The sequence below is a fragment of the Penaeus monodon genome, chromosome 7 (genome assembly GCF_015228065.2).
Source record: "Penaeus monodon isolate SGIC_2016 chromosome 7, NSTDA_Pmon_1, whole genome shotgun sequence".
Classification (NCBI taxonomy): domain Eukaryota; kingdom Metazoa; phylum Arthropoda; class Malacostraca; order Decapoda; family Penaeidae; genus Penaeus; species Penaeus monodon.
In genome coordinates, this window is record NC_051392.1 from 31,229,841 (window position 1) to 31,243,365 (window position 13,525).

Here is a 13,525-nt window from a genome sequence, read left to right on the forward strand (position 1 = left end):
CGCACACGCACACACACACACACACACACACACACACACACACACACACACACACACACACACACACACGTACATTCATACCAACAAGCACGCGCACACACATTTGCGTACGCCCACGAACACGAGCGCACACGTCCATGCAAATGCACACGTACACGCGCACACGCACACGTACATGCTCACGTACACGTATACGTACACGCACACGTAATTTAAACTGAAATACACACAAGGTCCTAACCGTAGAAGCACACATGCACACAGTTTCGCGCGCCTCAAACACGCACAAACGCACGGGCAAATTCCAACACACAGAAGATGCATTGATGCTCCGGCGTACGAGAGAGGCATGGGGTATAGGACACTAGGGAACAGGAGTGGGTTAGGAAGGCGCCCTGTGGCCCCGAGCGACGCTGGGGCGGCGCTGGATACCCGCCAGCTTGACTAACGTGACTTCCGCGTTCTGGCCAGGCGATGGACGGCCACGGGCGCGGCTCTGACCTCCGCCCAAGCGCCGGCAAGAGCGTGGCGTTTGCCTTACCCAGGCAATGGAAGAAAGGGTGAATTATTGGTATTTATCTAACTATATCTTTCGAAAAAATGCTCTTTCAACGAACTTGTGTTAATAAGGTAGTGTATGGCTTTTTAGGGGGAAATTAGCTGGAAGGGAAAAGAGTCCGATGAAGCGAACTGCTCGCGCCCTTCTCGCCGCGCGGGAGGAGGAGGCACCGGCGCGGCCCTTCGGCTCCTTCACGGCCGGCCGACCGACGCTTCCACGGTCTCTCCTGAAGAGCGCGATTACTGGGAGGCTGAGGTCGAGTGGGGGAAGGGTCACTACGAGACAGTTTATTTGCTCTGCTTAAGACTTTTATTAGGACTTACACTGGTTTTAAGTCACGGATTCATCCGAGACGAGGGAGTCATCCCTTTCAGAAAAAAAAGATATAGTTGGCCACAAATCTGGTTATTTGATTTTTGTATGGTTGTACTCTGGTACAAAGCTGGAGTGCTTTTCTGTCATTCTGGAAGGTAGTATTGTATTTAACCTATCTGACGTGTTGCAGCTGTGAAGTTTGGGCGCATGAGCAAGAAGCAACGCGAGAAAGTTGAAGACGAAGTTCGCTACCACCGGGCGCAGATGAGGGCCGTGCCAGGACAAGAGACCTCGCCAGACTCTTCCATGTACGAGCCGCCCACGCCCACATCCTCAGATATTTACCCGCCCACGTAAGTTCCCATCCAGCCCGTGAGCAACGCCTTCCCCGCTGTGCCATTATGTTCTCACACGCAACTTCTGTCCCGTTCATTCCATCCTTGCTTTTTCTCACTTACTCTCCTCAGGCTTTTCATAGACCTTCCCGCTTCCTCTATTATAACATTTCACGCTTGATTATTGTGTTTCTATTTAATCGCTATGACTATCCGACCGTCTGTTTATTGATAGCCTAATTATAACCTATACTGTATTCTGATGCAAAGTTTTGTGTTCTAATTTATTGAAATAAGTTAGCCACTACAAAACCTCATACAAGGTCACTGGACAATATTCCCTAGAAATGGCCACTCATGACTCTCCTTGATTCTTATGGCCTTTTTCCTCTTGCAGGTACCACTACAGCCCAGACCTTACGTCCTTTACGCCTACAGGGTACAACTATACGCCTCAGACTACCACTTCTACAATACCTTTTGAGATCACCCCAGATTATGTGGTTGATTCTACCACTTTTGGTGATGTTCGCCAGACCTCCCTAGATCCATTACCGGACTCTGGGGCAATGTCACCAGTTGTGTCCTCTGGTAAGTGGGCTGTCGGGAGAGCCTCTCTGCTTATTCATCCCCCACGTTGTCTCTTCAGAAAAACGTAGATTTAGAAAGGTTGAATTTACAGTTATTTTATTTTATAATGTGATTCTAAAATCATATCGCTGTGGCTCCATCATACTCATAGGCCATAATACTTTTACATTAATGATGCTATTTTAACTCAGATCTTGTTCATTTTTGACTTCTTGATTTTCAAATTACCACGTTAGAAATTTTTTTTCCAGTTTTATTAAAAAAGTAGAGTACAATGGTCCATGGCTTGTATATACCCTTAGCATATGTAATTTGAGTTCAGTTTTTCTGCCAAAGTTGTAGCTATGGTAAGTGAGTCAGTACGGTTTTCTAAAAGCGTCAGATAATTGCTACCGACAGGGAGGAAGATCGCAATGCCCAGGTAAGGCTTGCTAGGGCCGGGTGAGTTTATATGTGAATAAACTGATCATGTATAGTTGGGCACACGTGGTTAGAGATAGTAAATAGCACTTCTTGAGAGCACAAGAGAAGTTTTCCTCATTTAACTAAACTCTTATCTTTTGAGCGGTTGTTGTAACCACCTGTTGATTTTTTAAAAATATGTATTTCCTTCAAGGGGCTTTGAGAAGCCCATTTACTGTTTTCTAGAAAAAAAAATGATGGAATTCAACAGCAACTTTTCTTTTCTGATTTAGTATCTCAGGTTTCATGGGTAAATGGATATTGGATATTGTTCACTCACCTTTATTAAAGGAATAATTTGGGATAGCAGTATTCTGGGATATATTGAGAGAGCTTTATTCACCCCACTCTTAACAACGGTAAGTTTATAAACCTCGAATACTATGTACAAATATAACTACAATGCACTGTATTGTTCTTCTGTCCTTAAGATCATGTGCTTATGACAATTGACCTAACAGACGTGCGGCCTCTCTTCTTTGATGAATAGATTGACTTAGAATATACAATTAGATTAGATGAGACTGAATTTATTAGTATTTGTTTAGTTATTTTTCTTAAACAATATTACAAGGGGATATACTACCAAATCTTGTTGCTCAGTCAGGAAGCCCCCGTAAATGTCAAAAAGTTTTCATGGCAGAACTGAATGTTAAGCTAGTACTAAGCTTGGTTGCAAACATATGTTCAAGTTAGATTTAAATGTATGAATGATTGAGTTTTGTTTATTATTTATATTATAACATGGTGACAAGACCCGTGCAAGCAGAAGAGCCTAAAGTAATATTTGGGAGTTTTGCTTAAAGCAGTCAGATGTGCATATTGATACTATAGCCACTAACTTGGGAAATCATGCAATATATGAATCATAACCCTCTAAATGTTTAAATATATAATGACATGACTGGTATGACACAAAACTCTATAAGAACTAGTCTTCTTTATTGCATGCACGGTGCTTGTGGGTTGGTCATCTCACCTGCCTTGGGTCCTCACTAATGCTCAGGTGTTGGGTCCTCACTCCTCAGGTAAAGGCGGGTACGTTCACAGAGGAGCTGGCACAGGAGGTGGAGGAGGAGGAGGAGGTGGTGGAGGTGGAGGAGGAAGCGAGCAAACAGGTGGTGGTCAGATGCGCGGTGCAGGGCCCGGAGGAGGAGGCGGAGGAGGAGGAGGGGAAGGAGGAGGAGGTGGAGGGGGAGGTGGTGGAAGCCTCATTGGTGGAGCAGACATACTTATAAAAGAAGAAGTAGAGACGTGCTTTAACATGGACACCTTGCAGACCACCACCAGATTGGGTGAAGGTGGTGGTGCTTCCAGTATGTCCGACAAGAACTTTACTCCCGTAGACAGTACGACGTACCTGCCTCCCGGACCCACCTCTCCACCCCTCAGTCAACCTCAGCAGCAGCAACAGCCACATCAGCAGCTACAGCAACAACAGCAACAACATCTACAACAGCAGCAACAACAACAGCAGCCAACTGTAGTCGGTGCAACAGTGTTACCAGAAGAAGAAAGCGTGTCTCCCCGTAAGCTTCCGATAATTGCATGCACACAATATTTGCATGGTTATCTGCTGCATGCCTGCATGATTGCATAAGCTTAAAGCAAAATTTTAACTGACTAGAGAGCTAACAACTAAGGACTTTTATTATTTAAATTGATAAAGTACTGTATTTATCTGTTATAAAGTTTCGAAGGCTACCCACACAAAAACGTTGGAGCGGTAAGTCGAGACCTTCTGGACGCGAGTTGGAGCCTTTGCTTTGTTTATCTGCTGCGTTAGACTAGGTTTGCTCACTGATGAATGAGTTCCAGGAAACAGGACCTCTACGTTCTTAAATATGCAGTTGGATGCAATATGTATGTATAATAAGGTGAAGAGTAATGTTAGGAACAAAACAATGTTTTAACAAACGTATGGATCTAGTCTCCATAGCAGTAAGAATGATATGTGCTAGTTATGATTTGAACTTTTCTTTTAGATAATTACGTGTGTATCTTACCAGTACACAGTCATCTTGACATCAAATAGTATAATATTCCAAATATTGCACTGCAGTCTGGTTAATAAATTTTCTGTGAAATTATATAATATGATCCAGCATAAGATGATAACTACTCTATAGAAAATGTCATATGAAACATATACACCAGTCCATTTCTATAGAATTAATTATATCTCTGAATGTCTTCTTATAGCAGTGCTGCAATTTACACACACACAGACACACACACACACACACACACACACACACACACACACACACACACACACACACACACACACACACACACACACACACACACACACACACACACACACACACACACACACACACACACACACACATTCTCTCTCTCTCTCTCTCTCTCTCTCTCTCTCCTCTCTCTCTCTCTCTCTCTCTCTCTCTCTCTCTCTCTCTCTCTCCTCTCTCGGTCTCTTCTCTCCCTCTCCTCTCTCCCTCTCTCTCCTCTCTCCTCTCTCTCCTTTCTCCTCTCTCCTCTCTCATCTCTCCTCTTTCCTCTCTCTCTCTCTCTCTTTCTCTTTCTCTCTTTCTCTCTCTTTCTCTTTCTCTCTCTCTCTCTCTCTCTCTCTCTCCTCCCTCCCTCCCTCCCTCCCTCCCTCCCTCCCTCCTCCCTCCCTCCTCCCTCCCTCCCTCCCTCCCTCCCTCCCTCCCTCCTTCCCTTCCTCCTCTTTTCATTGCTATCGTTATTTAATTTTGTTTTGAGTTTCAAAGCAGCGATAAAGTAGCATTGGGTCATAAAGGCTGTCGAAATCAATCAGTAAAGATTTCATACATATCACAGTAAAATTTTCGAAGTCTCTGTTGATTTTCAAAAATGAACAGGTTTTTATTTATTTATTTCTTTGTTAGACCGTGGATTTTCCTGCCCAACTGTATATTAAGAGATGACTGAAAGGTTTCGTGGAATTCATTTACAGTAACAAACAGGAGCAGCCGACCACGGTTCAAAGCTACTTTAGTTTTGAAGAAGGGAAACCCTATTAGAGCATGGGATGTTTTACACTTTTTTATATGCCCTGTTCTCTCTCTCTCTCTCTCTCTCGCTCTCTCTCTCTCTCTCTCTCTCTCTCTGTCTCTCTCTCTCTCTCTGTCTCTCTCTCTCTCTCTTTGTCTCTCTCTCTCTCTTTGTCTCTCTCTCTCTCTTTGTCTCTCTCTCTCTCTTTGTCTCTCTCTCTCTCTTTGTCTCCTCTCTCTCTGTCTCTCTCTCTCTCTGCTCTCTCTTTCTCACTCTTCGCTCTCGTCTCTTCTCGTCTCTCTCTCTCTCTTCTCTCTCTCTCTCGCTCTCTCTCTCGCTCTCTCTCTCTCTCTCTCTCTCTCTCCTCTCTCTCTCTCCCTCTCTCTCTCTCTCTCTCTCTCTCACTTCTCTCTCTCTCTTCTCTCTCTCTCTCCTCCCTCTCTCTCTCTCTCTCTCTCTCTCTCTCTCTCCTCTCTCTCTTCTCCTCCTCTCTTCTCCTCCCTCTCATCTCTCATCATCCCCTCCCTCCATCCCTCCTCTCCTTCTCTCTCTCTCTCTCTCTCTCAGTCCCTTCTCTGCTCTTCTCATCTCTCTCTCTCTCTCTCCTCTCTCTCACGTCATCTTCTCCATCTCTCTTCCTCTCTCTTCTCCGTTCCTCACTTCTCCATTCTCTCTCTTCCTCTCCTCTCTTCCTTCCTTCTCTCCTTCCTACTTTCTCTACTCTTCTCTCTCTTCTCTCTCTCTCTTCTGTCTCTGTCTCTCTTCTCTCTCTTGCTCCTCTCTCTCTCCTCTCTCTCATCTCTCTCTCATCCTTTCTCACACCCTCATCCCTCCTCTTCTCTCTCGCCATTTACCACCTCTACCACTCCCTCACCTCCCCCTTCCCCCCCCCCCCCCCCCGCCTCCCCACCCTCACCCTCCCTCCACCACCCCAACTCACCGCCCGACCATCCCACTCTCACACTCACATTCACACCACCTTCACACTCATCAACTACACCACGACACACACTACCACCACCTCACACTCACACTCACACACACACACACACGTCACTCACCCACAACCAACCACACCACCATCACCCACACGCACACACACACACACACACACACACACACACACACACACACACACACACACCATCCTTGTACAATATCATTCTGAAAATAGGGCTTTGCTCAGTGAAATGTTTTATCTTTTGCTGTTTCTGCTCTTTTTGCAGCATAAAGTATGTGAAGAAGTTATGCCATAACCGTAAATAGCCAAGTCAGTCTAATTCGGGCCTAAATGTATGTAACCAGACTGGAAGGTGTTGCAATGTACTAAACGTAACAGATGCTTTGCTTAATAGAACTGCTATGGATGTTAGATTTGGATTTACTTTATTTTCACATTTATGCATCAGCTTGCCTCTTTACGTCTGCATATTTTAGTTTTTCTTTGATATCCAGTTTACCATCATGATCTGTACTAATTGTCCAAGTCAAAATCTTGTTTTATTTATATACTATTGGTGTAAGATGTTGCATTTGTACAATAACCATATTAATGAGTTGAATTACATCATTAATCTCCATGGTATACACAGATATGCTAATAAAGCTCTTGAAGCTATGAAAATCATATTTAATAATTCATAACGCACTGATATACCCCTTGGAGATATAGATCTGGCGTCTCTGAACAAATTCATCACTGTGACAAACTTGCCTTAGGAACGTGCCACTCCCTGCGCCACATCCTAGCGTGTCTTTTCTCCCTCAGATCCAGAGCAGTTAGCCGAGATCATCGCTCGCTGGGTCGCCGACGCGCACCTGCGGACGTGCCTCTACTCCACGGAGCACATCTTAGATGTCATGAGGAAACAGTCGCCAGACATCACTAATATCAACTACTACAAAAATATGGTAAATTGTGGTAGCATAAGGACAATTTTATCTTATTTGTTGCTTAGGACAACAGAGGAGTTGAATTAGTTTGTAAACGTGACAAGCGAGATTGACATTTTCCTTATTTTGTAGCTATATCAGGTGGTTGTAATCGCCGCTGAAAATTCAATTTTGATTGTCCATGATTCTATCTTTCATTTGTTTTTTTTTAGGCACATGAAGAACTTTGGTATGACTGTGCTCAGAAATTGACATCAGTCATTCAGCAGATCATTGAATTTGCTAAAGCTGTTCCAGGTTTTAGAAAGTTTTCTCAAGATGATCAAATTGTTCTTCTCAAAGCAGGTAAGGAAATCTGAAATAAAGACTGAAACTGCGTGACATGGCAGAACAATGCATAAAAAATTCCCTCTGTTTTTGAAATGTAAGGACAGTTGAATACAAATGCAATAGTCAGCAACTGTATGTAACCAGCTGTATTTTACTTTACTCATCCTTTGTAACGTTTCACCTGCAATTGCATGTTGTACTTTCCAGGGAGTTTCGAGCTGGCAGTGCTTCGGATGACGCGGTACTACGATGTAAATCAGAACTGCGTGGTCTATGGTGACACACTACTGCCTATGGAGGCTTTCCTCACAACAGAGACAGTGGAAATGAAACTTGTTAACAACGTCTTTGAATTTGCCAAAACTATCGCTGAACTTAAGTTGACAGACACAGAGTTAGGCTTGTACTCTGCTCTTGTGCTCCTACAAGCAGGTAAGACATAAGGGAGTGGTGGTGGTAGTGCTGATGATGGCGCCCTGGATGGATGGGTTGGCATCAGTGTTGCCACCCAGTGTGCTGCTTTACCCCCAGTGTGACTGGGAAACCCTTATGAACGATGCTCCATCCCAACCCGCCGCCTCAGTCATTGTCCCAGACACACGGACGCGAGACTCCAAGATGTTAGGCTTTTCATGTGAATGAACTCTGTTCCAGCATTCTTCAGTGAGGGTTACTGGAACAGAAGAGAAGGAACAGGGATTAACATGTTATTTTCTCACATGGTGGGAATGTTGCCTATATGACAGAGGACTAACTAGAAAAAAATCACGTAAGCAATGACTTGGGCGGCAGGGTGATGGCGGCAGTCCTGTGGTTACACCTCGGGTAAGGCTCATGCTTGGTGGTCTAGCTGAGGCCTGGTCTCTACTTCTCTTAACTACAACAAAGGCACCATTACTGTAAGTACAACTAACACGCCACTCTCTCTGAAACTCTCCAGGCTACCAGCTTGATAGCATCACATGTTCATCGTCGTAATCTCATTTATTAGACATTATCATGTGGCATTATTACATAGACAAAGATTTTTCTCAACACCCAATATCATTCTAAAGATAAATCCCCTTCACTGCTACTGTCTGGGTAAACATCTTCAAAAAGGGAACAGAAATTTGATTTTCTATGATCTAATATCCATCTTGCATGAAATGTTATTATCTTGGTTGTCCAGTCTGGGAAAGGTAGGCTTCTCATTATCACGAAGGGATCACCTGCGAACGGGCGGACGAGCCCCACTTCCACCCCTTTCATGGCATTACTGACTCACGACACACGAGCTGGAAGACCCCGAGGGAGTTTCTCAGAGAGTTGGGGTTCAGATACGATCTTGAGGTCCACTGTTGCTGCCGCTTGATGATGAAGCATTTTTGCTTTCTTTACATTATTTGTGTGTCCGTTTCTTGTAGACCAACTTTTTGTATTAATACATTTCTGTCATTCACAGAACCAACAGTTTGTTATAAAACTGTTGTAAACACTGAATGGAGTTATGACTTATACAAATTCTTGGTGTTAGAGCTTGTTCATCTGTCACATGCCTTTTGAAACATGACTTCTTTGTTGTCTTTGTTTGCTGTTTGATTTAACAGTTTGGCACGCAGGCATAAGCACCTCTGTTTGCCAGAAGGACTTTCCAAAAGCCTAACAGGAATTATTAGTTTGAGTGTTATGTAGTGCAATTGCATTCGACTCTCGCAACTCTTTTCTTAACACACACACACACACACACACACACACACACACACACACACACACACACACACACACACACACACACACACACACACACACACACACACACACACACACACATATATATATACATACACATATATATATATATTTTTTTCACCTATGTATGTATGACGTGCACGAGGAACATATAATAACCAATTTCCTTCGCTCTCGATGATATTAAAACAAGTACTGCAAGCGTGTGGGCGAGAACAAGGCTTGCAGTATGTAGGCTTTGCTTCACGCAGACTGAAACAAACAACCGAGGAAAGAGAATTAAAAAGAATAAAAACTCCCGCAAATACTGAGAAGGACCTTAACCTTGGTCACAGTAGCTTTTTGTGAGCAGATCTTTGTTTCCGACACCCACTCATGTTTATGGTCCACGCGAAGGAATTAAGCACTTGTTTGTCAGTCTGTTTTGATTACTGCGGTTCACTACTGCAAGCTAGATATAAATTCCGACTCAGACTTGGGTCCAGTTAAACGTTCCTTGTGTCCAATAGTCAGTAGACTCATGGAAAGAATTTTCTTATTGAAAGTAAAGGTTAGGCCTGGAACATCATCTCTCTCGAAGAGGAACTTGAGAGACAAGTGACCAGGACACAGTGACTAGTTGATTGTATTTGTTGTATGGTGTCTTTGATTTTTCTTCTACCTTCTGTTTTCTAAGACAGGCTTTGGCAGTATTCACTACTCACCTGATTAACTTAATTTGTGTGGTTAACTAACAGCATTTTGTATCCTACATATTCATTCCAGGCCATAACTGGGGCCAGATATAGCATTTGGAGCTTCATTGTTTTTAATTTCCGTAATCAGAATATTAGAGAGACATCCACTTAAAATACGTGATGGCCAAATGCTGTATCTGTTTTAGTTACCTAGAATGCTTAGGTCTGCACTGGGCTGCCTGTGAATCACGCCTACTTTTGTTAACCAATCTTTGATGTGACTGTCCTGTAGTAAGTGCTGCATAGAATCTCTAGTCTAAATGAGAGGATAGCTGAATCTGGTGTTGATGCGTGAAGTCGTTCCTAATGATATCATTTGGAGTGTACAAACAGCCACGGATATCACTGGGAATGCTTTAACTTTGTGTTTGCCAGATTCAATGAAAGTAACCAGTTCCTCTTGGAGTTTCTGTGTGTGAGGTTGATTTACATTTTTGAGGGGAAGATACACTCAGGCAGAAAGAGGTATGTAGCTGGGAAGGAAAAGCAAACTGATGATTTAAAAGATGTACCAAATTTGATTTTTTTTTCTCTGCCATATTTGGTTGATTTTGTGGCGTGGATTGATTTCACTTTGTTAGCCTGTGTGTATATCAACCTCTGAAAGTCCTGTTGAGGTAACTGGCTTGCATTTCCGTGAATATGATAAGCAAGTTAAAGGTGTTCAAGTTCAGAAAGATCTTTTTTGAATGACATCGTTTGAATAAGGTTAAAAGGAAAGCAACATGACTAGCAGGCCTACTGTGGCTGACAACAATGACTTCACAGATATTAGTTGACCAAAGAATGGCGAAGTGGATTTAAACACTCTCAGTTTTACCTCTGCTTACTGCTCACAACACTTCTTCGGGCCTTCTGTGTGCTCCTGTCTGGAGATTTATAAGCGAGCCAGTAGCCTACCAGGACTTCGAACCTGTGGAATTAGGCAGAGACGGTAATGTTTCTCACATTTTCCACTTTTTCTCCTTGAACAGATCGGCCCGGATTGCGCGGGACGGACGAGATTTCCAAGCTGAACGAGGCCGTCGGGCGGTCGCTCTGTCTGGAACTCGAGAAGACACACCGATACCCAGTCAAGGGGGACATCACGGTCTATGCCTTCTTGCTGGCTAAGATGCCAGCCCTCAGGTGAGCAAGGAACCGCACTCGTCCTTTTGAAATATGAAGGAGGTTTTCTCCAATACGAACTGCTTTCCGAGTATATTTCATCTAGGCAAATACTGGTATTCGAAGTTATGTATGAACAAAACGTTTTGCTGCTTCACTGGAAAGGAAATATAAAATGGGTGTTTTTGAAACAGGGAGCTGAGCATGCTACACCAGGAAGCACTGAGCAAGTTCAAGAGGAATGCACCACACCTTCAGTTCTCAGATCTCCACAAGGAGATCTTCAATGTAGATTCCTGAGGTGCCTATACCAGGTGAGATTATATAAATGTAAACCCAATTTCCCCAACGAGTGCTTTTAGATCATATCGTCTCGACTACGTTGCTATCAGAAAAGTAATGATTATGACACAGAAAAAATATAGATATATATTTTAAAGACTAAATATAAATGAATGCAAATTATTAATGTCATAAAGGTTTTTGATGTAACTCGTGTTAATATGGTCCTGTTTTCATATCAATTTCCTTTGTTCCAGATATCCTGGTGAAGATTAATAGTGCAGAAGAGCGACCTTCTCTCCTGCTTCTGTTGCTCGATCACATTATTTTCTACAAGTGAATGAATCGTCTGTACATTACCTTCGTGAATTGTTTGTTAGTGTTACTTGTTAGCACAGAGGACTATGGACTCTTTAAAATACCATTATAGATGTGTTGTGAGTTTTACAGAGTCTAACAGGAGTTCTGTTTAGAGGAGTGGGATACTAAGAACCTCTTGTCTCAGATCTAAGCCTACAACAGCCCCGTGTAGATTATAATGTTGATAAAGATGCCTTACACCCAGAGAGTCTGGCAACGGTGGCCTCGTAGCTAAGTGTTAGTGAGAAGTCTTGACCCTCTCTTGCTATGTCCAAGGTTGATGATACTATACAGTTTATTTTTTAAGGAGTCATGTGAACACCCTTGACAATGATCCTTATCTTTGTAAATTGAAGATATTGTATACTTAAAAGAATATTTAATTACATTATGTGAATTGTTGTATACTAGAAATCTTTATTGCCCATAGGTAAAGTTATCATTCATATTTATCATTGTCAACAAAAGGTATAAACAAAATTACCACTTAATCATGTCATCATGCCCATCATTATGTTTAATTTTTTTTTTCTTTTTATAAGTTTAGCTAGCTTATAATTTTGTATAGTTTAATTTATTTTTGTTCAGCTTTTCCCAGCAAACACATACTGAAATCATATATTGTGCCAGTTCATACTAACCTGCAACTGATGTGGTCACGATTTGCCATGCTTGTTCATGTCCCAACAAAACATGAATGTATATGAACGGGGATTGGAACAGTGGTACAAAGAAAATGAGAGTCATTTAGACGGGCACTGGTGCGGGCAGAAAACTGTAGAAAACTGCCTTAAAACTGGGTTCCTGCGACAGTGCTTGAGTGATGAAGTGAACCGCCCAAATCAAAATGACTGACTCACAGACTAAGTGGCCAGTAGAATGGCAGAATTGGATACGTAGAAAACTGTTGCGCTCAAGTGGTGAAAAGTATTCCGTCTTAAGTACTGAGCGTCCACGTCTCTCGAATGGCCTCAGAGTCTCATACATACGCTGTGTCGCGTCCTTTGCCCATTCCAGCCGCGCTAGAGTACAAATAGGTTAGAGCCGAGGCTCTCCTGCCCTGTCTTGTCTCCTGCAGTCCTGCCCTGGACCTAAAGGCCCGTGACCTCCTGTGACCTGCCCTGGACCCACTGGCCCGTGACCACGTCTGGTAAAGTCCCTGGTTTAGGGGAGCCTAAAGCCACTTCTGCCAGCCGTCTGACCGACGCTCAGGCCTGTCTTCTGTCACCTGTTTTATATGGAAATGAAGAGAAATTAAGGGGTAAAGGAAGACACACTGAAAAACAACCTCTCTCTCTCTCTCTCTCTCTCTCTCTCTTCTCTCTCTCTCTCTCTCTCTCTTCTCTCTCTCTCTCCTCTCTCTCTGGCCTCTCTCTCAGTCCTCTCACTCTCTCCTCACTCACTCTCTCTCTCTCCTCTCTCTCTCTCTCTCTCTCTCTCTCTCTTGTGCCTCTCTCTCTCTCTCTCTCTCTCTCCTTCTCTTTCTCTCTCTTCTTTCTCTTCTCTCTTCTCTCTCTCTCTCTTCTCTCTTCTCTCTCTCTCTCTCTCTCTCTCTCTCTCTCTCTCTCTCTCTTCTCTCTCTCTCCTCTCTCTTCTTCTCTTCTCTCTCTCTCTCTCTCTCTCTCTCTCTCTCTCTCTCTCTCTCTCTCTCTCTCTCTCTCTCTCTCTCTCTCTCTCTCTCTCTCTCTCCCTCTCTCCCTCTCTCTCTCTTTCTCTCACCCTCTCACCTTCTCACCCTCACGCCCACACGCCCATACGCTCTCACGCCCTCACCCCCCCCCCCCACACACACACAAACACGCACACAGGCATATTTCATCATACTTTACGTAACTCAG

General features: G+C 43.4%; 1 protein-coding gene across 5 annotated transcripts in view; it reads left to right on the forward strand.

Annotated features, from left to right (window-relative positions):
• Nucleotides 1-13,045, forward strand: part of LOC119575214 (probable nuclear hormone receptor HR3) — an 84,337-nt gene extending 71,292 nt beyond the window's left edge. For 3 of the 5 annotated variants that reach the window (XM_037922709.1, XM_037922707.1, XM_037922708.1), the window contains exons 3-11: nucleotides 1,065-1,227; nucleotides 1,607-1,800; nucleotides 3,291-3,791; nucleotides 7,016-7,158; nucleotides 7,353-7,485; nucleotides 7,678-7,902; nucleotides 10,913-11,066; nucleotides 11,240-11,359; nucleotides 11,585-13,045. In XM_037922709.1, the coding sequence (XP_037778637.1) occupies nucleotides 1,065-1,227; nucleotides 1,607-1,800; nucleotides 3,291-3,791; nucleotides 7,016-7,158; nucleotides 7,353-7,485; nucleotides 7,678-7,902; nucleotides 10,913-11,066; nucleotides 11,240-11,345 (1,619 nt within the window). In that variant the 3' untranslated portion in view covers nucleotides 11,346-11,359; nucleotides 11,585-13,045. The remainder of the gene's footprint in view (nucleotides 1-1,064; nucleotides 1,228-1,606; nucleotides 1,801-3,290; nucleotides 3,792-7,015; nucleotides 7,159-7,352; nucleotides 7,486-7,677; nucleotides 7,903-10,912; nucleotides 11,067-11,239; nucleotides 11,360-11,584) is intronic. The other 2 variants (XM_037922711.1, XM_037922712.1) reach the window with 2 other exon arrangements.
• Nucleotides 13,046-13,525: the final 480 nt, after the last annotated feature.